At 38.3% G+C, this 25,546-nt stretch overlaps 1 protein-coding gene across 1 annotated transcript in view; it reads left to right on the top strand.

Annotated features, from left to right (window-relative positions):
* Positions 1-25,546, top strand: part of OLFM3 (olfactomedin 3) — a 44,980-nt gene that overhangs the window by 2,655 nt on the left and 16,779 nt on the right. Inside the window, exons 2-4 of the mRNA XM_039223358.1 lie at positions 7,983-8,129; positions 14,553-14,708; positions 20,105-20,324. Of these exons, the coding sequence (XP_039079289.1) occupies positions 7,983-8,129; positions 14,553-14,708; positions 20,105-20,324 (523 nt within the window). The remainder of the gene's footprint in view (positions 1-7,982; positions 8,130-14,552; positions 14,709-20,104; positions 20,325-25,546) is intronic.

Here is a 25,546-nt window from a genome sequence, read left to right as displayed (position 1 = left end):
AAGTCACCTGGCCACAGTCCTGATCAGAAAAATGGTCTCGTTCTTACAAGTCTTTGCCCGTCCTGGCCCTGGTGGCCACAGTAGGTTCTCTCTACCCTGCTCAGGTGGTTTCCCATAATTCTGACCTCCACTTCCCTTAGACAGAAGGGTTAATAGTACCCCTCCCTGGAGGTTGGGTTTTGATGTCCTGCACCTTTCAACATTCTTGATCTACATTCTTACTTTAAACAGTATGAATGGGATGCACCTGCAATTATGTAAAGATTAAAAAAAAAGGTCTTAAAATTTGTTATATGAGTGCTTATGGGATGTGAAGATGGTAAAAAGTGCAGATTTACACAAATGTGAAGTCTTTCTTTAGGAGAGTAGTTTCAAAAGATCTGAAAAAATGGTTTTAAGAATTAAATATGGTTAAATCTGTTTATAGCGAGTCTCTCTGAAACAGTGTCCATTTGATGGCCTCAAAAGCTAAAAATGGTTTTTAAATTTCCAGGATATTTTTGTTAATAAGTAGTTAAATACAGCTCGTTAATAGAGGAATATGTTCCCTCTGGGTTTTGTTAGAATCTTGAAACATTTCTTTATTGTCCTCTGCAGCCCTGTTTTCTTTCTTCTTTCTTTTTTCCTTCCAATTTATCACTGGGCCCATCAGCCTTTGGAGAAGCTGTTGTCTGCAGAGGTGAAGCCTTGGCTCGGTGAGAGCTCAGGCTCGGTCTGGCACTTCTCTCTGATGCAGAGGAACTGGCCCTTGAGGCTGAGCTGAGAAATCCACATTCTCTCCCTCCCCAACCCCCACTGCTGTGGACTCCACACCAGGAAGAACCTGGAAAAGAGCAATTAAACAAGCAGAGGACATTCAGCAGACACTAGCTGTCCCCAGTCAGCCCCACTCCTGTGGTGGCAGGAGGCCTCAAAGGGAACCTGTAGGCCAAAGTGATTTGTTTTACTACAGTTTCAAATATCTAGTTGATGTCCCATAAATAACTATTTCAATGAGTTGGTCAGTTTTAAGTTCCTTAAAATGAGTAGAATGCTCTGATGCAAACTCTCTATACTTTTCTAAGTTTCTTATTCTCAGCTCACCATCTTTTTACAGTCTGCATGAAGGAAGACACCTGACTTCAGTATTTTACAGACTGATTTTCTTTCTCAAATCCTTAGGCAATACCCCTTTTGCGAAAGGGCAACTAAACAAATTTAAGGAGTGGGAAATGGATGAGAGAACAGAACTGCAAATCTTGAGAGCCACAGAGAAAGTGATAATTGCCTTTCTGGACAAGAACTGTGACATGGATTTATTTACTGAGTAGATTTATTCTTGTTTAAGTACTTAAAGCAGAAGTAGGGCCAAGAAGGGAAGATTACAAAGACAGATGTTCAGGTCAAGTCCCTCAGCTTTCCCCCAGAGGAAGGGGCTGTCTAGGAGGCAATGAAACTCTTACCATGCAGAGCTCAAGTGGAAATACAGTAACTGACAGAAGTGTGATGGAGTGGAAGGACACAGGACCAGATACAACCTCTGAGTCTTTTCCAACTCAGTCTCTGACTTCCAAAACATGAGGCATCCAACCAACCTGAATTTCAATCTTTGTTTTTTTTGTTTTTTTGTCTAGTTGTTGTTTTGTTTTCACAGTTGCTTTTCTTAGAGCCTTGAAGTTTCCTTGAGTGAAGAATAAGCATTTATTTTTAAGAAAATAGCACTTTCTTGGGGAGCACTGATATGATTTTGGATTGGTCTACTTTCAAGCAGACTTCATTCAGTCATGCAGACAAATAGTGTTAACTAAGACTTCGTTTTGCCAGTGGGCCAGGCACTATTTCAAGAGAATTACAAGTATTAACTCATTTAATCTTTACAACAGCCCCACCAGATAGGTTTCATTACTATCCTCATTTTCTGTAAGGAGACACTGAAACACAGTTTGAGTGATGGAGCCATGAGCTGAACCCAGGTAGTCCTGCACCAAAGAAAACTAGGCAAGCTCCTAACGCTGGGGACAGCCTCTAAGACAAGCCGTAGGAGGAGGGGTGACATGCTGAGTGACCTTTCACTGGTCACCACCTCTTATCCAACTTGCCCCCAGGATGACCAGACCATTAGTGGTCTTCCAAGGGTTCAGAAAGGAGTCTTTCCATTTCTTATTCTATTTTGTTTCACTCGTTAGAAGGACAACATTTTAAAAGAGGTGAAAATCATGACTCTCCTATAGAAGAATATGCATTTCTTATTTCAGTTCCAACTCATCTCATAAGAAATAGGAAGAAAACTGCTGCCATGCAGTGACATCTTTATTAACACATCCTCCAGAACACAGCTTCTTTCAGCGTGGTCTGTCAACCTCTCTCTCATTCCTTTCCTCACACTGCTCCTCTCTTCACAATGAAAGCCATTAGCATGCTAAGCCACGTTTCACTCTGAGATCAAACCTATCCTCAGACAAAAATTTATAAGGGGCTTCATCAGTTAGGCATCTCCACTCTAAATTCAATAGCATCTAACAAATGGATTTTGTGCTGATTTCCCCCTACCTTATGCACCACTTTCCATAAGTAGATTCCTTATTCTTTATTGCCTCAGTCTGTACTTATATCAAATGCCTAGAAACTCAAGACAAAACCTAAGACCTAGCAATGTTCCACTAAGTGATTTGGTTCTCTTAAAAGAATCAGAATTCTGTCCTTTGCCTGCCCCTTCCCCTGGACCCTGATACATGACTGCAGAGCCCGCTGCAGGAACATCCAGTTGGGTGTTGCTGAGCCTTTACCGATAACTACTTCTCCAGGTGCCAATTGCTACCTATTTCCATACTGTTTAGATAATACCCTCCCCCTACTTGGGTGCATCTCCTCCAAAGCCTAACTTCTGGATATTGGTAAGTGGTCATAGACTATCTGACTCCTTTATCTGTACAGGATGAGAGTAAAGAGCTCTGGACTGACTGTGGAAGAAAACTGGCCTGAGTCCTATACATGACATTTGCTAAATGGAGGACTTGAAAAAAATTGCTTATATTGAGTTTCAGCTTACTCTTAAGATAATGTATATGTCTAAGTAGTTGATTAGGAAAAAAATTAAGACTAGTACAAAGGGGAGGATTTTTAAAACAGAGAAACAAATTGAAATGCAAGATATTTTTATTTATTTTTACCTTTACCTCAGTCCTTAGGATCTTTCTTTTCTGCTACGAAGACCCCAGAGTTTTGGGAGAACTCTCACACGGTAGCTTTATGTTTATAAAGCATGGCTTGGTAATTAAATTATAAGCAAAGAATCCAGACTTGAAATTCAATTGTTAAAATTATCATTTTAATTCTCCTATTTAGAGTATTCTTAAATATTTCATGAGTTCTGCAATATTAAAAACTGCTAAATAGTTCATTTAGTTCTTCTAATTAACACAAAAGGTTCAAAGAGAGCTGCATCAGTAACCACGGTGATTAGCAAGGTTTTGGATAATAATAAACCACATGCACCCTCCAGGTCCAAGTACTGGCCTTCATAGCAGTTCAGAAAATGCTTCCAGGGTTACCATTATCATTTATAAAAGGGAATTTCAGATAACTGGTGGTGAAGAGTGGTGGTTAAACTTTCAGTCTCTGACATCAAAGTACAAATCTCAGCTGTGCTTATTAACCCCCCTGAATGACCTTGAGCAAGTTCCTTACTGTTTCTTTACCTATAAAATGGGCAGAATAATATAACCTCATCCATAAATCTATTGTGATATTCAAAGTCAACAGTGGATGGCTAGAGCTCCATAAATGTTTGCTATTACTATTAGGGCAGTTTTACAGACACCAGAATAATCAGTCCTGTTAGTTAAAATGGGAGGTCTTTTTTTCATGGGTATCCAAAAGCTGTCCAAATATTTCCTTCCACCTGAGGTCTCAGTTGGTTTTATTTTGAGCCCCTTTTCAATGCCAGTATGGATGCCCTAAAAGAGCACCAAAGATGTTCATAAAATTCCCTTTATTTATCACTGACCCTGACACAGAGGCCTCTATCAAAACCCACAGAACTGTCAAGCATTCATCTTTTATGTTAGCTTTTTTCTCTTCCGAGTTATCTTTTTCTTACCAAAGAGTTAAGTTGTTATAGTTGAGATCATTCAAACTAACTCTGTAGTAGATAAGGTCAGGGCTCTTTTCAATGATTCTTACAAGAAGACAATTGGAAGTACAAACAAGGCTGGAGTCTACTATTATTAAGCTGACACTTCAGGGAGAATGCTAAATGAACATCAAAGCCTCTTCACCTTTCCTGATCCCCTCATTCCAGAGAGCAACTGACACCTTGCCCTGTCATGATAAGCTCCTCACTAGTTAGCCAAACACTTGGCAAGTGAACACCAATATTAATGCTGCCAGGTTTAATAATCAGTGTTTGCACTGCTGTTAAATAGATATTAATATTATAATTGGGTGACCTCTGCTCCTTTATTCTAAAGCTACATTTATCCTAGGGACAAGACTTAATTTTCTTACATGTTTGAGACTGATATCCAATGTTAAGTGAAAACTAGGTGAAACTATAGGACCCGTGTCTAGATATATTAATCCCATACTGTTACTTAGCTTAAACCTTTAATTGTATCACTGAAATGACTCTGCTAAACTATTCCTATCTCCGTTCTGTAATCTCTGCATTTTTCTTAACATAAAAATATAATAATCTTTAAGATGCTTTCTGATTCTGATAATAATGCTAAGTACATATTTCTATTCTAACTGGATATCCAGGCACAAATGCTAGAAGGAATAAGAGAATGAAAAAGAAAAGAATGGTAATGAATCCAATACTTCAGAAATAAAAGGCAGCATAGGACACTTCCACTAATTATCTGAAAAGGGAGATTAAGACCACTGGCACCATTTGCTTCTCATTATAGATCAAGGACAAGGACTATGACATCTTTATGAGCTTCCTGAGTTTATAACTTATGGTTTCCCCAGTATTTGTTCATGATTGTTTTTGGAGCACCCTGTAATGATTACTGCTAAAGCCCTTGAAAAGAGAATGCAGTGTGTGTTGGTTGATCGTATGCAAGGACCTGTGACAAAATAAGTTGGAGATTATATCTGTTCTGCAGTGAATTCCACATACAGAGGATCTCACAGACTATAGCAGATCTATGGAAAGGGAAGTCAGCCTGGTTTAGTCCTTCAAAGGGGTGGCTTTGAACCTGGTAAAACACTCCAGTCTATAGGCAAATATCCAAGTCCAGTAACACTGAGCATTTTGCAACACAGTCGTCTGCTGGCCTCCCTTCACCTCTTGGTTCCTAACCTCATCTCAGCTCCCAACCCTCCACCTTTCTCTCAACCTTCCTCAGCCTCACACCTCCAACCTGATTCATTAAATACCTTATCTTCTAAACTAAATTCATCTCCCTCTTCTCCTATCATACACGAAATACCTATCTGCTGAATCTCTGGAAACCACAGGACAGAGACAAATTACAGATCTTAGCTATAGAAGCAAGCCAGAGCTTAGCTAGAAAAAGGCCCATTGATTTATCTGATTTCCATAGGAAAAACAAATTCAGATAAAATTGATCTGTTAGGTAGGTTTGTTTTTTTTTTCCCAATATCCACGATTGACCTTTAAAAACAATTATCTGGATGTTCAGCATCATACTGATACAGCCATAGCGCCATAGCATTATAATTAAAAGCAAGACTCTGGGGTGCCTAGGTGGCTCAGTCAGTTAAGTGTCCGACTTCAGCTCAGGTCATGATTTCACAGTTTGTGGGTTCAAGCCTCGTGTCGGGCTCTGTGCTGATAGCTAGCTGAGAGCCTGGAGCCTGCTTCAGATTCTGTGTCTCCCTCTCTCTCTGACCCTCCCCTGCTCATGCTGTCTCTCTCTCAAACACAAATCAATGAAAACATTAAAAAAATTATAAAAGCAAGACTCTAGAGCTGCACTGTCCAGTGAGAAGTCCACGTGTAGCTATTGAGCATTTAACATGTGGCTAATCCAAACTGAAGTCATAAGTATAAAATGAACAATTTTGAAATTAGTACAAAAAAACAATGTAAAGTATCTAATGAATACTTTGTATACTGATTAAATGTTGTAATGTTTTGTATATGTTGAATTAAAATATATTAAGATTACTTTTTACTTTTTTAAACCTATTAGAAAAGTTAAAATTATTGTATTTCCATTGGACAGTCCTGCTCTGGAATATCTGCCTTGCTTCATTCAAGCTCTACTATATTCAAGCTAAGTGTTCCCAAGCGGGCTAATTTCCTCTTCTGTGAAATGAAAATAATAATTCCTGCTTCTTAGGGTGCTTCTTTGTACTGCTGCATCATCAAATCAATGCACGTGAGCTGTCCCTTGGAATAGGGCCTGACCTTGAATAAGCAATATTCTTCAGCCTAGGCAATCCCCAAAGAGTCACTCAACTGAAAGCCAAGCCACTAATAATCTTAGCAGCTGGAGGATTGAATGACTGCCTCTCTGGGCAGTACATCATGGCATCCACAACAGCTTCTGCTTGTACAATGGAGCATGTATGTTCAGTGGAATCTGGGTGGCTCCATCAGTTAAGCATCTGACTCTTGATTTCAGCTCAGGTCATGATCTCATGGTTCATGAGATTGAGCTGACAGCAAGGAGCCTACTTGAGATTCTCTATCCTCTCCTCTCCCTGTCCCTCCCTGACTCTGTCTCAAAATATACATTTAAAGCAGAGCTCTTCCAGAAAAGTAACTGGGCACAAAATGAGGAAGCATATCTTTGTCCCTGATAGAATGTACTTAACATGATAGGTAGTAAATATCTAATATATTTAGTAGATGAATATAAACTAAGCATTGAAATAAGACATATGAAAGGCAAATAGCAATACTAAGCAATGCATATGAAATGCCTAATGAGTAATATGGAATAGGTAGAAACCATAAGGGTTTAGTAAATTGAATGTTTATAAAACAGATATTCCAAGCAGGAGATACAAAATGAGTAGCATTTAAAGAAATTAATCCAGTTAACATACTTTCAGGACACACATAGACCAATTTGGTTGGAAAGAAGTTTCTATAGGAAGATACAGGAGGTAAAACTAGAAACATAAATAGGAGGCAGACTCTAAGCTGCCTCATTCCTAGATGGTAAGCCCACTTTAAGCTTTGGTTCTAGGGAGGTAGGGTGGTAAGTACACAGAGGTAATTTGGGAAGATGAATGTTGCAGACCATGTCAAAATACTCTCTTTCACCTCTCTGAGACTCTGTACCCTTTGTAAAGCTGTGCTGATCTAATTATTTTTACCCTGTATGCTTTTACCCTTATATGCTACTTCTCCAACTTTATTAATAATTAGCTCTTCAATACACGGGAAGCTCCCTAGGATAGGGCTTTGGTTCAGAAGATCACACGTGAATAAAATCGGGAAAATATACATATACTACTAACTTTTACTGTTGAGACACACTAACAGATCCTATGTAGAAAGACTGGTGATATGTGATTAAGTGATTATCAGATGCTTCTAAAGTTGCACTAAAATGTCCAAATACAACAAAAAGCATTAGAAAATGTTGTAGGGTCAATAAATAGTTAATAATATAGCCCATTGAAATAAAAATTCTGCATGCCTGGGTAGCTCAGTGGGTTAAGCATCTAACTCTTGATTTCAGCTCAGGTCATGAACTCATGGTTGTGAGATTGATCCCCGGATCACCTCTGTAGGGAGTCTGCTTGGGATTCTCCACCACCATCTGTGCCCCCCTCCTCTTTCTCACTTGTTCTCTGTCTCTTTCTCAAATATAAACAAACATTAAAAAAAAGAAAATTAAAACGAAGATGCAACTGAATGAAGCTATGCTGCCTATAAAAGTTGTAGAAGTTCTTTAATCTCTTTTTAGCTTTAAAGAATAAAATCAGAAACTTTATCAAAGATGATGCTTTACTTAAAATGTCTTTTTATCCTTTAACTGGGGTCTGTGTTGTTTGTTTGCCATTGGTTTCCTCAGACTCAGATTAGTCCCAAAGAAGGGTGGCAAGTGTACAGTTCAGCACAAGATCCTGATGGACGATGCATTTGCACAGTGGTCGCTCCAGAACAAAACCTGTGTTCCAGGGATGCCAAAAGCAGGCAGCTTCGCCAACTTCTGGAAAAGGTACGTGTCCTGCCCTCCATGCATTTTTTAAAAAACCTACCATTCCTTGAAAAGTAAATGCAGGAAAGCAAGCAATAATGAGGAAGGGCCTTCCAATTTTTGTGCACCTTAAACTTTTTCCTTCCTTGAAAGGAGTACCTCAAGACTCATGCTCTACTGTTCTATTTACATTACTTCTTACTTTTCTCAGTCTTACCTTAAGACTGGCTTCTATCATATACCTTACTCTCCAGTTAGTCTCTCCTTAATAAAAAAAAAAAAAAAAAAGGCAAGTAGTCTTATTCCTATGCCAGAAATTTATTCTCAATTCCCAGGATCACACTAGGCTCTTTGAGCTCATGCATTTGAATCACATTAACAACCTTGCAAGGAAGTTAAAATAATAGAATGCAATATGCAAGCTATCTGAACAGATAATGAATAATTTGAAGTATTTATCATCATTCTCTAAGTCATTCCTTTGAACATTAAGCTCTTCAATTTCATTCAATAGCAATCTCTCCATATAATTTACTTAAGCTGATCCATAACTATCAAATGCAGAATGCCTTTGATTTATTCTTTTTTACAGATAAAAGTCAGCTCATGAAACATTATTTATGTTTAGTTCTAGGAGGAAAAGAAAACAATGAATGGTTCTTTCAATTATTGTCATTCAGAATCTCAGTGTGTTAGGCTCTGAATATAGTAGGACAGCTGGGTGGCCAGACTGATGGAAGGAGGGCAACATGTGGGAATTTTAAGTGCCTTCAGAGATAATAAGATAAATTAGGTAGTATGTGCTTTTAGAGGACATCATGCTCAACCATTCACTCAGTACAGTATCATTTCTATGATCATTCATACAATGATGACATTGAATAGGAACTTTAAGGAAAATTAAGAGAAGCTAGAAAAATGAAAGCATCAAATTTGTTAATACAGACATGCCTACTTTATGCAATTTCAAGCCTAGCAACAGTAACTTTCTTCCACTGCCATGTTATGAAAATAAATTTCCTCCACGTACATTATTTGGAAGTCTATTGATGCTGTAAAGTTTTAGGAAAGCTTCTGCTTGTTTTTATACAATGATGAGTCATTTTTCTTCCCCCTCTCCTTAGAGCTATCATCAATCAATTGACTCTCTCAAGTCTCCTTTTATAAGATCCCATCTTCTCTGCTCCTTCAGTATCTGTCCCCCAGACAAAAGCAAATGTCATTTTCATTCAAGTTAACGATTCTAGCTAATGGGAGTCTCAGCTATTAGAAATCATGACATATGAACTGCGATTTTTCTTGGGCACAGCTTACTAGTCTTGACTTTATTTCTATGAAAAAAATCCAAATATATAGTTTAATATTGTTTAGTTACTAGGGAAATTACATTAGTAAAAAGATTTAATCTTTTAAATCTAATTTTGCTTTTCTATTAAATTCTATTTCCCCTCAAATTATAAACTTTCTGCTCTTATATTCTTTTTCCATGCAAAAGCATTTTTCTCTATCAACTATAGTGAGAAACATTCTTAGATACTATACCCTTATTTGTGTTACCGCTTTTCAGTATAGCATTATATAGACACACACACACACACACACACACACACACACACCATACAGATTCAGATATCTTTTCTGAATATGTTAAGAAAAACAGAAAACAGATTTCTTCTGAAATCAGTTGAAAAAGTTCAAGTGTCAGGAAGTGAGTAATACCCTCTACAGGTCCAAAGTGAAATGTACTCCAGAACTATGAGAAAACTGGTAATTAGTGTAGTATGAATAAGGCAAAAAAAATAAATACAACCAAGAAAGTTGACTAAAAGCAATCACTGAAATGTATATGACCACTTCAACTAATATGCAATTTGTTTAATGATTTAAAGAAGTTCGAGGAAAATCAGACCTTTAAAAAATCATTGTATCTAAATAACAAACCCCACAATATAAACAAAATCTAGATGTGTACAAGTTATGTTTAATAAATTTACCATTTGAGAATATTATAGGTCAAGGGGGATAGTAAATTATGTACATTATTTGGAGTGGGCTGAAGGAAGTAAGTAGCACGGATTTGCTGCAATGACCCAAAGAAAAGCCATCTAAGCACTCCTTATCCAGACTGAGCCAGTTTCCTACTGACTTCTCTATAGTCTCACAAATATCCAAGGCACCAGATGGAAAACAGGAGCCTGAGTTTAGGCAGCCCATTCACCATTAACCAAAGAACTAATTTAGTCATATAATAAGGAAAGGTTTTTAAAGTTTTATTTATTTGAGGGAGAGAGAAAGAGAATCCCAAGCAGACTCTGCACTGTCAGTGCAGAGCCCGAATGCAGGCCGTGAACTCACAAACTGGACCATAAGATCATGACCTTACCTGAAATCAAGGGTAAGATGCTTAACCAACTGAGCCACTTAGGCACCCCTAAGGAAATGTTTTTAATAATAATATTGATAACAGTATTTCCCATATCTGTATCCACTGCATTCAATCCTCACAGCTTAGGTACCTGCCCTTCTATGTTTACATAAAAAGAAACTGCTTTTTGAGGTTCAAGAACCTACCAATGTCACTCCACCAGATTATGGGGCTTTACCGGCTCAGTTCTGCGTTTTCTCAACATGATGCTAGTGTCATCCAGAATGTCACTGGTGGTACCCGCACTAATTTAAGCAACCAGTATCTACATTACTTAATAAAGAATTACAATTGCATCTATAATATCTCAGGTTTAATATGCCCAAACTAAAACTGTTCATTTAAAAAATGTTGTTTAGCAGGGCACAGGTAGCTCCATTGGTAAACATCCGACTCTTCAGTTCTGCTCAGGTCATGATCTCACAGTTTGCAGGATTAAGCCCAGCATCTGGCCCTGGGCTGACAGCAAGGAGTCTGCATGGGATTCTTTCTCTGCCCCTCCCCTGCACACTCTCTCCCTCAAAAGAAATAAACTTTTAAATTTGTTAGCTGTGTAGCTTCTCCATACAGTTGAAGATGTCCTGCATTGCCGAGGACAGTATCTGCTAAAGTATGATTTTTGTAATAGGATACCAGTGAGTGACATCCTCCCAACAAAATGATTTTAAAAAACACATTATGATACATCACTCCTGAAGATTTCTGCCACACGGTTTAATACTAAAGGTTCTGTGAAGACCTACAGCAAAGAACTTTAGTTGTTAATCCCAAAGTTATCCAAACATACTAAACTGTAGTCCATTCTTTTTCCAAGTAACCTCCACATTAATTATGAATTAGACTGAAAATCTAAGTTAATTTGTTAAGTTCACAGAACATTTATACACAGAACCAAGATAAATAGTTTAAAAAATTATTGATGAAGGGAGACAATGAGCTTGTCAAACAACTGTAGAGAAGGGCTAAGCACAGGGACACATATGAAAAACCTGTAGAATAGCAGAGATAAAAAGCTTCAAAGAGGAACCACAGCAAACGGATCTCCTTTCTACAAGTGTTAACTATGGGAATCTAGTCTCAGGTATCATCAGGAAATTGATACTGGGAGTGGGTCTCTGTAAACAGTGGGAAACTAAACATTCCTAGGTATAGACACAAGGAAAAGCAAAAGACAGCCCAGAGCCAAAGCCTCTCCAATTAGACAGCTCCATCTCTATCCATTACCCCACGTGCAGTTCTTATAATTATGTATATTTCTACAATATAGAAGGTCACAATCAAGTGTCAGCAAAAATTCTCCCAGTGCATTTGCTCACAACACAAATAAAGTTGAAAATAGGGCAGAAGCAAACTAGAAGAAAGGTTGTTTTAATTTTATACAGAATATTTCACTTGCCTATCATTTTCTGCTTGTATGGATTCTGCCTAAGTATAGGGAATTCCTAGAAAAATATCAGTCCTGCCAATAGTGGGTAACTTCAGAGATAAATGCTGTATTCAAATGTGTAGATAGTTTAATACAAATGGCTTTTCTTTATTCATGCTTAACCATAATGAAGTTCAAAATTATTTTGAGAGCATTACATTTATCCAAGATGCAGTTTCCTCTCCAAGTTTCAATGTTGTCTCAATAATTTTGTGCTCCACTAAAGATTTCAAAGAATGAAGCTTTCTAAGTAGCAGTGACAGTAGATTAAGAAATACTTGGGAGTCAGGTAATGCTAAAATTAACAGTGACAAAAGGAAGGAACTTTCCTTAAAATACTATTAACCAGGGCTCCTGGGTGGTTCAATTGGTTAACCATGATCTCACGGTTTATGAGTTTGAGTCCCACATTGGGGTCTGCACTGATAATGTAGAACCTGCATGGGATTCTCTCTCTCCCTCCCCCCCTCTGCCCTTTCCCCACTCATTAGCTCTCACACACTGTGTGTTCTCTCTCAACATAATAGACTTAAAAATACTAATTACTTATTACAAGTGTTGGAAGCATAAGATAATTTTACCCAATAGATATTTGTTGATTAATTATTTTGTGCCTGGTTCTGTGTAAGGTCTTGGAAATAAAAGGTATAAAAATGCAGGTTCTAACCTTTGTAGCTCACAGAAAGGCAGCCACTTCTGTGCTCCCACCCGACATACATTACACAATTAGTTTTAATTTAAGCTAGACTATAATATTTCTTAAGACAGGATTCATAAAGGGCAGGACTATGGATCAAAACAGCAGGGAAAAAAAAAACAGAAAAAGATAACCTTCTTTAACAAGAAAAGTAGATAAAGTAGGCAAGCCAAGGCAGCAGAATGCTCTGCCTTATTGGAATGTTCCAGTCTGAGGAATGTACCAACAATGGGCTCTTCATAGCTAGCTAGTCCACTGAGCTTTCTGATGTACCTGATGACAAAAACTTGTGTTTGAATAAATCACTCCTTCCTTATTTGTAACTCCCCATTGTTGCAATGAAAATAACTTTTTACTTGTTATACAATATGTATTTATTTAAAATAAATAGAATAATGTATAAAAATATATGAAACAAAGTAAAATTCATCTCAAAGTCCACCACAACTTTTTTTGGTGCTTTCATGTATTCATCTTCTGCATATAAAGCATATTATTCTATGCAGATTTATAGATAATCTGCTTAACAGGGACTCCTTTCTACAATATTTGTTACCTCTCCTCTTACCCACATTTCACACCCTAACAGAAAACTAACAGGGGTGGCTGGGTGGCTCAGTCAGTCAAGCATACAACTTTTGATCTCAGCTCAGATCATGATCCTAACAGTTCATGAGATCGAGCCCTGCATTGGGCTCTGCACGGTCAGTGTGGAGATCCCCTCTCTGTCCCTTCCCTGCTCACTCTCCTTCTCTCTAAATAACCTAAAAACAAAACAACAAAAAGAAAATCACAACCCAGTATATATTCTTCTAATCCTTACATACTTTCCTTCACCATGACTTTTTGCTCATATGCTCCATTTTCCTTTATGTGTGACACAAACACACACACGCTCTTCTCACTTGCTTTTCTCATGGAAATTTCTCCATGTTGAGCAAAGTTTAATAAAACCAAGAATCACAGATTCTGATAAAATGCAGATTCTGACTCAGCTGTAGCATGATCCCCAAGATTCTCTGTTTCTAACAGTCTCAAAGTGATGCCAAACTTGCTCTGTACACAATACTTTGAGTACCAAAGTACAGAAATCTAGCATACCCTTTAATATGGTGTATTTGTACTCCATTCCACCATTTATCTAACAGCTCTCCAACTATTAGAGGTTTTCACTTTGTTTTGAAGTTTTACTGACACAAAAATTAGAGCAGCCCTCCTCATTTCTAGATGTCTTATAGGTCACCTGTTTCCTACTTGTGTGTAACCTGGGGCCCAATCAACCTAACAAGGTACTATCAGCTTACTGTGTTTACTGCCTCCCTACCAACCATCTGACAGAGCTGCCATTCCCAGGTCTCTTAAACAGTACACTCTCCAGGCTTGCTACCACACTTCTTAGACCATTCAATCTCACCTTTGGGAGAACTTAAGATGTTAAAGAAACAATACAGGAATGAATGCCGTCTAAGTCTGTTGAATCCATCACTACCATCCACAATTGCTAAACATCCCAGATCTTGAAGAAACCAGAGTTAGCACTTACAGAAACAACTTATTTTAACATTTAACAGCTTGGGACATCATAAACTTGCAGAGTCTTGGAATTGAAATTCCCTTTTTAAAATTTACTTTTCTGATCTATTAAATTTTTATTTTAAGTATTTCTCTCTCATCCTAGAATGTCCATGTTATTATTTCCTGCCTAGATTTAATTTTCCCTTGCTAAATTGTTTGAATGTTTATCATAAAGAATTGTCCTTCTCAAAACATTGTGTGGGGATCTAACTACAGGTTTGGCACTTTCAGTTCTTTATGTTAATGTCATTTTTGCTACTTTAGTAATCGCATATACCTTTAAGCAGATAGTAACGTACAGTCAATGTTCTTCTTTTACAGGTTCAGAACATGTCCCAGTCTATTGAAGTCTTAAACTTGAGAACTCAGAGAGATTTCCAATATGTTCTAAAAATGGAAACCCAAATGAAAGGGCTGAAGGCCAAGTTTCGGCAGATTGAGGATGACCGGAAGACACTAATGACCAAGCATTTTCAAGTAGGTTTGACTTCTGCAATCTTGTCAATCCAAATCAGACACTGAGTGCAGTGGACAGCCAGCATGGCAATCAGCTAGATATAATTGTGCATTGGCCCATATGTGCAAGGTTAAAAACTCACTGGGGACATCAATCATCTCTCCTCTGAAACTGACCATTAGCCAGTAGGGATGCTTAGACAACTTGCTATAAAAAGAGCCTAATCCTCTTAGCGATTGGTGGAGTTTCTGGATAGATTTACAGGCAGTTCAATATCTAAGACGAGGGGAAATCTCAAGGAAAAGTAATAACTAAATTTATCAAAGTTTTTTTCTGATGACTTTATGTCCTGCTAATACGAGGAGACCTGTAGAGAATAGAGATTATTAACAGTGGCAACAATATCATTATTAATATCATACAAAAATAAGAAGGGGGCTGTTTCCTCATTTTACACAAAATCTTTTCTTAGACTGTAAGTTATTTTTTGGCAATTATCTGGAAACACTGAAAATAGAGAAATAGTGTTTTTAAGCATGCCACGTGGGCTTTTAGAACCTACATATGACAGTGCCATAGATTTTCAAAGTCTCACTATGATACTACCATTTGAACCTGTATTAAAGAGAAATTATCTGCCTCCAAGGGGATAGCACATCATTTATAAAACATACTATGGTTTTATAAACATAATGGTTTGTTTTCCTTCCCTTCTCTAATGAGCCAGAGTCACTGCTGATGGTGAGGGAGTGGGCCTGAATTTAAGTGTCAGAAGTGCTTTTCACACAGAATGGTGAGAGCAGGGAGCCACTCAGGGACATGTAACAGGATCTCCGCATAGCACATTTTGATATGGCAGATATTTTCATGGCTTTCTCATTTTCTTCAGTGGTGCTCAGGAGGCTGAGTAGGAATGTACAGAAAGCAGTTTTTGCACGTAACTAATTTTAAAGTTTCACCAGAGTGGGGCAACTGGGTGGCTCAGTCGGCTAAGCACCTGACTTTGGCTCACATCGTGATTTCACGGTTCAGGAGTTGGAGCCTCACATCAGGCTCTGTGAGGACAGCTCAGAGCCTGCTTCAGATCCCGCATCTCCCACTCTCTGCCCATCGCCCACTCACTTTCTGTCTATCTCTCAAAAATAAAGTTTTACCAGGGAGGTACAACAGAAGGAAAAGGGGGGACAAGAGATGAGGCTCAAGTTTAAACTGAAGAGCAAAACCAGGAGGTTATTAGAATAGATTAGAGCAAAGCTCAGAAGATACAATAAATGTAAATATAATTGGAAATGAGAGAATGAGTGAACTGGAGGAGTACAGGATTTATGAGGGAATGGTAAACAGCGAAAAAAATATAAGGCTGAGGGGCAAATGAGTTGATGTTACCCAGTATTTGCTGAGCATGCACTGTGTGCAAGGCAATGCTGGGCCCTCTGATGGATGGATAAGGATCTCTCTTCTATGAAAGACAACTCAAACAAGGCATGTGAAATTGACAGCAAATAGAAACCTATATTATTTAGCAGCACGAAGAAAAGAGAAATTTAATTTTATTTAGAGAAGATCAAGGGAAGAGTGAGAAAATCTGGAAATTTTCAAGAAAGCAGTTTTGGATTGGTGCCAACACACACACACACACACACACCCCAAACAACCAACCAACCAACCAACCACCTGAATCACAGAGGATATGGAGAGAACCAGAAGATCTGAAGATTCTCAGTGTTCAGGGTTAGGGTGTAGACTGCCGAGGAGTAACATGAGCCTAATGCCCAGGCCATCACCAAAGCAGGAAATGGCGAGCTGGCACTGCCAGCACAGGAGAAGCACTCCCAGAAAGGAAGAAGGACAGAAGGAGAGGTGCTCAGGGTGTCTGGCGCACAGTGAAAATTATTCATGCTCAGATGGACAATGCAGAACTCTGCGATGCCAAGGGACAGTTTCAGGACTCCAGGCCTGGCAGGGTGGGAAACGTGATGAAACACGCGCATCTGTGGGGACTCTTGAAAGAAGATCAACTCAAAACACCACAAAGCTGAGAGAAAGTCAAAATCATTGGTCTTTTCTGTAAGTTTGCCTAGTAGCAGCCAGGCTGCCAATAAGAAAACTTAATTTTCAGGCAGCACCATATGACATAATGATTTTGATTTTACTAGTTTCTAAAATCCAAGTAGATACTGAAGTCGTATGTAAAAATCCATTATTTTTCTGAAGAATTATATTCAACATACGGTTTTGACACTCTAATTACATAATGAATAATTTAATCTTCTCAATACTATAGAGTAAGATCTATATTTATCTCCCTCATTCAGATGAAGAAACTGGTGTAATTTGTTCAGCCTTGTATATCTAATGTTCATCAGAACCACAAAGTCCAGCTCTAGAGGTAAACCTCCTAATACCAATGCTGCATTGCCTCTCTAAGTTGACTACAGATGATACTTAGGAATAATAATGACTTGCTCAATATGTTTGTATATTGTTGAATTTATGTATTCACTGAATCTGCCAACTCATCATCTCTCCAGTCAGATTTATATATCCAGTCAGATTTGGCACTATGTACTCAGGTGCCATATTTGAGAACAAGAACTGGAACATTCCACATTAACATCCATCAAAGAATCCTTTTAGATGGAAGAAAATCCTCCTCTGGTAAACTATTTTCAACTTAGCAAGAATGCGAAGTACATTTTGTCTTCTGTACTTTGAGAGAAAGAGAGGGCATGCATGAGCAAGGGAGGGCCGTGGAGGGAGAAATGTTGTTTTCCTTGATGTTCTTTGTTTGAGGGAGAGAGAGAGACACAGAGTGAGAGACAGAGAGAGAGAGAGAATACAAACAGGAGAAGGGCAGAGAGAGAGGGAGACACAGAATCAGAAGCAGCCTCTAGGCTCTGAGCTGTCAGCACAGAGCCTGGGGGGGGAGTGGGTGCTCAAACTCATCAACAACTGCAGGGGTGCCTGAGTGGCTCAGTCGGTTAAGCATCCGACTTCGGCTTAGGTCATGATCTCACGGTTTGTGGGCTCTGTGTGGACAGGTAGCTCAGAGCCTGGAGCCTGTTTTGGATCTATAGCTCCCTCTCTCTCTGACCCTCTCTTGCTCACACTGCCTCTCTCAGAAATAAATAAATACATAAATAAATAAATAAACAAACAAACATTAGAAAAAAAACCTCATCAACTGCAGATCATGACCAGAACCAAAGGTGGACACTTAACTGACTGAGTCCCCCAGGTGTCCCGAGAGAGGGAATCTTATGTAGGCTCCATGCTCAGTGCAGAGCCCAATGCGGGGCTCAATCCTACCAGTCTGTAATGATAACCTGAACTGAGCTGAGCTTAAATCGTGTCTGACACAACTGACTAAGCCATCCAGGCAACCCTCTTCTATTCTGTTGAAGATGAAAATCTTATTCTAGTCATCATACTTGAGACTATCATTCTTGTATGAAGAGATCATGATTGGGCAAGATAGGCTAGCTACCACCTTTGCTTTAAGAGCAACAAAGTGAAGTAAAATTCTGGAAGAAATAAGTAAACATCTGTGCTATTCTGTTTTAACCTTTTAAGAATCTGATATGTATACTGGTGAAACTTTCCATTGTTCCCTGACTAGCATCCAGAGTTTCAAAACTGATTACCAATAATCAGAGTATGAATTTTTGAGAAGATCCAAAAAATGTAATTAACTATTATTTTTTATTTCAAGGGGAGAGAAAGTCACCAAAATTTTGACACCATATTGCTTTCTTTTCAGTATCCCCATTGTGTAACATAAAACTCTTCATAGTAACTGTTGCTATAATATGTAGCAAATGCTACCAACAGAACTCTTATTAAAATCATAATGAAGCAATTGTGTTTTCCTTTTGGGATGCCACACATACTCAAACTAATAAGTTTATTTCAAAATGGGCCACCAAAATGAGTTAAGCTATGCAATTCCACCTTTTCACTGTGGTATTTATGAATCTTTCTCATTAAGACTCTATCTCCTCCCTCTCAACGTGGACATATAGACATATTCAAAAAACATCTGAGCTTACAGAACAAGTGGAAATTTCCCCTCAAGGAACATAAGCACATAAATCAGGGTGCCAATGGGAGCTCCTGCTATTTTAATACATTTATAGTAATAACATCTTCCAAATGTAATTTTAAAATGCAATTTTCAGCTCCTTAGTTAGTGTACAGCATGGTTTCTGACAGCACCTATGGATTATTCTCAAATGATCATCACAGTGACAGCTCTTTCCACAAATAAGATCATCTGTTAAAAAAAAAAAAAACTTCACAACTGAGTCACCTCATGAAATACTTTCACTTACTACTACCACCAAATTAAAGGAAAAGAAGAGGTGACACACCTAGACCTTGAAAGTAAAAACTGCAAGTGGGGCTCAGTTGCACGATGCTAGGAATGAGAGACACCATGTTGCAAAATATGCTTCTTGTTGTCCTGATGAAAAATCAACTCTGCAGTTTCAAACAACTCTGTATAGCTAGGTCCTTTGTTCCATCAACTGTGAGCAAGTGCTCACTATTTAGGTAAGCAACTCTGCCTTACTAAAAGAGCTCTGAATTATCTGTGCTAAGGCAAATGGAGTCAGAGTGCAGCTAATAATTCAAAATGGTACACAGCAGCATGCATTTGAGATTTGAGAAGCTTTGCATGATTTATTACACTTGCCGAACTTACCTTCCTAATGATGCTATGCTAAGATGGATATTAAACAGAATGAGGAATACCTGAGCACTGGGAAGGACAGAGTGGTAGACGGCCATTGTTGGAAGTATTCTAAGTGTTACAGAAAAAGCTGTTGTTCTAGGATCCAAAATTTCCTTTAAGTACCTCCCATAATATAGATAATTAGCTGTTGGGTAATTAGACTTGACAGACATAGGGTATTTGACCTATTTCTGGTAATTCGTAATCAGAAGATAGATACTGATTTTATTTGCTGAATCAATACTGCACTGTTCACTTTATAACATGCTACCAGAAAGTGAAATAACACATAAACCCTTAAATGCTACAAGAAGTTTTTGTAATTATGATAAGGATCAATTTACTAGAAAAGCATGTAACCATTTAAAGAGAAGTTCCTGTATTGAGATAAATGGATTTACTACTACTGATGACAGTAGCCACTTACATGTTCACAGTACCTAATTTTAACCAAAGATCAGTATGAATTTTGATATACTTTGATATACAAATATGCAATCATTATGTTGTATACCTGAAACTAATAGGTTACATCCTGATTATACATTAATAAAATTCTTCTAATTTCAAAGGAAAGGAATTTTGAATCTGTTTTAATAATCTCCTTTAGGTATCATATTAAAAAGAACGTAGCTGCTTTATCTGTTTAAATCACTCTCCGAAACAATTGGCTGCTTTTTGCAGGAGTTGAAAGAGAAGATGGATGAACTCCTGCCCTTGATTCCAGTGCTGGAACAGTACAAAACAGATGCCAAGCTAATCACCCAGTTTAAAGAGGAAATCCGGAATCTGTCTGCCGTCCTCACTGGGATTCAAGAGGAAATTGGCGCCTATGACTATGAGGAACTGCACCAAAGGGTGCTTAGCCTAGAAACCAGGCTTCGTGACTGCATGAAAAAGCTGAGTGAGTAGAACACTGAATTATCTTTTTAAGTGGTTTCAATGAAAACTGCATTCTTACACTCTGCAAATAATCATGAATACCTACCTAACTATAGGGAAACTGATGCCTGCTTTCTAAGTGTAAAGTAAGTATTCCTTAATGACTGAAGCATGCCTGTATAATCAATATTACTTGACTAACAGTTGCCTAATTTTCAGAGCACCCTGTTCACATTTGGTGACTTGAAATAATACAGACCATTCTATTGGCTACACTAACGGCAACAGGTTATTACAGACAGATAATATGTGATAGTCCATCATTGCTTGGCTAGAGGGAAAGAGAGGCATTTTTGGTAGTGGAGAAAGTTAGAGGCTAGGAAAAAAGTAGTTACCCTGGGACCAAATATGAAACAGCAATGATTAAATGAAACAAAAACAATTCCTCTACTGTAGACAGTGGTCATCAGTTGGCTGTTGTGATTCACACAAGACATAAAAAGGTGACACCTACTCAAATACATATTCACTACTCTGCAAGGGGCCAAGTATATGACATGAGATATGGACTCTAGTCCTGGATTCCTTCTAGTTCAACCTGGTCTAAATATACAAACTCTTCTGCTGTATTCATGAGGTAATTATTCAGCCAAGATCATCATGGGAGTAGTCTCTAACATGCAAAATAAATACATGGACACAAAGTGAGTAAGGAGAAACTGTTAAGACCATTTAGGAATAGTATTTTAGTTGCTGACATGAAGTAACATGACAAAAAGGACAAGTCAATGACTACAGAAAAGTATTTTCCCAAGGGGGCTGGGGGGGGGGCGGCTTTTCTGGAATAGAAAATAAACTATAGAGAGGAGTAAAAAATTTGGTAAAGATAATTTCTAGTAAGGACGACTTCAGAGAATAAATGTAAACATTTAAAACTTGAATGGCTGACAAATATTTTAAAGACTATTTTACAAATTCAATTCAAATGAAAAAAAGGTGAATATATAAGAAGTTGCATTCAGTACAGCTGAAAATGTGAGGAACTGCCACGTTAGAGGCCCCACTACCATAACCCAGGGTATCCAAGAGATTTCAACAAAATTACTCAGAAGGCAGTTAACAAAACCCTAAAGCTAAACACAGGAAGCTTCAGCTCCTTATTCCTCATGAGCCAAGGCCCACACTTTTTCACCTTAACTAGTCTCCTAACAAACATGACAGCAGTGGATTCCGTGTCTCCCATTCTTGCACCTCTTCACTCCTTGTCCACATTATTGCTAAAAGGATTTTTTGCAGCATCCATCTGAAATTCCACTGCACCGCCGAAACCCTCCTATGAGCGACTCCTTTACATCCTGTGATATAGTCCAGTTTATGCAGCCCTCCCTACCTCTCCCACCTCACATCCTGCCACTCCGCCCCTCACACGCTACATACATCCCAGTTATGTGTGTTCTCAACTTTCTCATCCGAGTCGGGAGATGCTGTCCCTTCCCCTGAACAGTCTGTCCCCTGTTTATCCTTTCTGTGTCAGCATTTGCCACATGAGACAAACTCCCATTCATTCTTCGGGTCTCAATTTAAATGTCACGTCTTGCCACACTCCTTCACTGACCTCCTTATGTATACTGTGTGCCCCAGCTAGGTGCTCCCAAACCCTGGTATGTCACCAACGATTGGACTTTTCAAGCTTCATTATCATTGCATGTGTAATTGGATGGCTATCTTGCTAGATTTTGTTCCCTGGGAACAAGAACAATGTCTATAATACTCCCTCTAAATATCCTAGTCCCCAACGTCTAGAAAACTATCTAGTAAAGAAAAATTACTCAGTAAATATTTGTTAAGTTCTATAAGGCATCATATAGTAACAATTTATAAATTTCAACAGAGTAAATATTAGCTATTTCAAATCTTATTTAAAAAAAATAAAAGCTTTCTTAGCCACATATTTGAATCAAGTGGCACAGGACTGACAGACTAAGCAAAAGTTATTTATCACTTAAATATTTCCTTATATGCTGTTCCCGTATAATTAATGTTATAAAGCTTATTGCTAATAGGTAAATATTACTGATATAAGTGATATTTTTATATATTTTTTAATGTTTATTTATTTATTTTGGGAGGGGGCGGGGCATAAAGAGGGAGAGAGAATCCCAAGCAGGTTCCACACTGTCAGCACAGAGCTGGAGGCAGGGCTCAAACTCAAACTGTGAGATCATGACCTGAGTCAAAATCAAGTCAGACACTTAACCAACTGAGTCATGCAGGCACCCCAAGTCACATTTTATTTTTAAAACTACATAGATTACCAGATGAAGCCTTGACCAAACCTGTTAAGAAAATCTCAAGCCAAGACTTGGTTGAGTACTTTCAATGTCTAAGTTACCTTGGGGGTTACCAAAAAATATCCAGATCCATTTTTATTAGCTCAGAAAATATTTAACGATTTTCTGTAAATGACAGTGCGCAGGATTGGTCTGTGTACGGCTTTGACTTGCTTTGAAAGGGGTCTGGTTGTTACAGATGAATTGCTCCAGAGCCTGAGAATCAATTCACTTGGTTGTTCCTAGCATCTCGCAATAAACGGAAGCCATAGGCTTTTACAGTGACACCAGTTATCTGCTAAGTACACATGCAGTTGGCCAAAGGAAGGGCAGGCAATAGAATAGTTCTAGCCAATAGGGGTGCCTTTGTGGCTCAGTTGGTTAAGCAAGCAACTTCGGCTCAGGTCATGATGTCCCAGTTCGGGACTTTGAGCCCTGCATCAGGCTCTGCACTGACAGCTCAGAGCCTGGAGCCCATTTTGGATTCTATGTCTCCCTCTCTCTCTGTCCCTCCTCTGCTCATGCTCTGCCTCTTTTCTTCAAAAACAAACAAACATTTTAAAAAATTTTTTAAGAAGAAAAAGAATAGCCAGTAAACACCTTGAAAACCTTAAAATGTGCCAGCCAGGTTTCTGAGGGACTAGCATGGAAAATTCTTTGAATTTGCTCAGTTTTTAAAAATGAATTTCACTTCTAACATAAATACAGAGTTGACTCAGCTAGAAATAATGTCTACCACAGTTAGGAAAGGAAATCTACACACCTCTCAGCTCTTTCATAATCCTGTGTTTTTAACCCACATATAACTTCCCTGCACACAGCCCCCTTCAATATTGAAAACTATATTTGGGGAAAATGGCTTTAATTTAAGTAGACACAAATTTATCCTATTCCTCCTTACTGAAACATGGATGATGTTTCCATGGTATCCTTAAGCCTTAGGACTGAAATCCACAATGTATATTTTTTTTAATTAAAGGTTCTTTTTATTAATTCTCCTTCATAAACAAAATTTGAAAGAATATGATGGTCAAAGAAACTGCATTAACTACTTAATACTTCATTTTAACTAACCAGAAACAGAACCTAGCAACTAATACAAATATTAGACAACAATAAATGGTATTCAACTTTCTTAGTTCATGAGATGGTATTTGAATTAATTGATATGTCCTTACAAGAGACTGAAAATAATTCTCACATGTTATAAACTCTTTCCTGGATTATTAGCAGCTCTCAGATCCCTACTTACCTAGTAGATAGGCCTGTGACTCAAAGGACTCCTGTAACTCACTTAGGCCTTTTGTTCTAAGAACTGGGTACTTTTCTCCATCACACCATTTTTATGTCAAATAAGCAAACCTATCTATTGAGAGTCTCTTAAGCAAAGAGGATTATTTATCAACTGGATCATAATTATTACAAAGTAAAAAACATGTTCAGGTAGAGAGAGACAGCCCTTATTCCATGAAGCATGAAGTCACATAGTCCCTGAAAAAATGATGTAATCTTCATGTGGTCCATTTAAAAATTTCTCTAGTTTGAAAGGAAGTATCTAATACCTATATTTCCAGAAGAAAACACAAACACATGATCATGAGTGGTGTCTTAAGTTATAGTTTTATTAATACTACTTAGTATTTATACCTCCCGGAAATTAATAAAGATTGGATCCTATGATCTCCGAGAACCCTTTTAATGCCCTGCCTACTATTAATTTTTAAGTAAATGCCAGATTATCAAAATATCAGATCCCATGGACTCAAAAAACAGGTATAAATCAACATCAGGGCCATTAACAGGAAATGTAGGGGGAAAAAAAAAAACCATCAGGAGTTCAATGTTCCAAAAGCATCTAAAACCCAGTTGCCGTGCAATTTGGATTTACAGTGGGACACTGGATAATTACAGTATCCTCAATACAGTAACAGGAGCGAGAAGGCTCATCCATCAATGGCAACTTCACTCTTCACAAAAGCCTTTTAACACAAACAACCAATTAGCAGAGGGCAGAAATAGACTGGGGAAAGAATAAAATTGCAACAATGATGAATGCATTTCCACTCACCTTTTCAATGAATTTGCTTTCAGTAAAAATGCCACACTGTATATCACATAAATTTTAAGATACTAAAAAACAAACTAGCCCCTCATTGCCTACAAGGTCTAAGTTACTCTCAAATAGGAAATAAGGCGCTGAAGGAATCACAAGTCACTGAGAGTACTAGGATACCATTCGGCTTATTCCTACTAGAGAATTAAAGTTTTTGAGAAAGTATGGGGCGCCTGGGTGACTCAGTCGGTTAAGCATCCGACTTCAGCTCAGGTCATGATCTCACGGTTCGTGGGTTCGAGCCCTGTGTTGGGCTCTGTGCTGACAGCGAGCCTGGAGCCTGCTTCAGATTCTCTATCTCCCTGTCTCTGACCCTCCCATGCTCATGCTGTCTGTCTGTCTGCCTGCCCCTCTCTCTCTCTCTCTCTCTCTCTCTCTCTCTGAAATAAATAAAAACATTAAAAAAAAGTTTTTGACAAAGTAGAAGTTGGGGAGGAGTGGGGGGAAGCTTCAACAGTAATGCACTCTAGCGGCCTGAATGAAGTACAGTAATGCTCTTTCCTAAGCACTTAATTTTCTCCTTTGAGAGACTGAATAAAGTCACCTGTGCTTAAGTATCCCATTCTTAGACATGTAAAATATTATATGCATGTGAGAATCTGATGGAGAAAGCACAGTTAAAGCTCTTACATGCACCCTGAGGTCATCAATAGATGTTTAATGTGCACTGTAATCAGGCTTTCCAGTCCTCTGCCCCTCTACTCCCTCAAGTCAGTTCTATTTTAGGGCAATGGTGTGGTGCCATCTAGTGAAGCACAAGATGCCTTCTTTCTATTAACACAAACAGTTTTGAGGCTTCAT

This window comes from Hyaena hyaena, unplaced genomic scaffold (assembly GCF_003009895.1).
Source record: "Hyaena hyaena isolate Hyena2069 unplaced genomic scaffold, ASM300989v1 scaffold_1335, whole genome shotgun sequence".
Lineage (NCBI taxonomy): Eukaryota > Metazoa > Chordata > Mammalia > Carnivora > Hyaenidae > Hyaena > Hyaena hyaena.
This window is presented reverse-complemented; position numbering and strand designations above follow the sequence as displayed.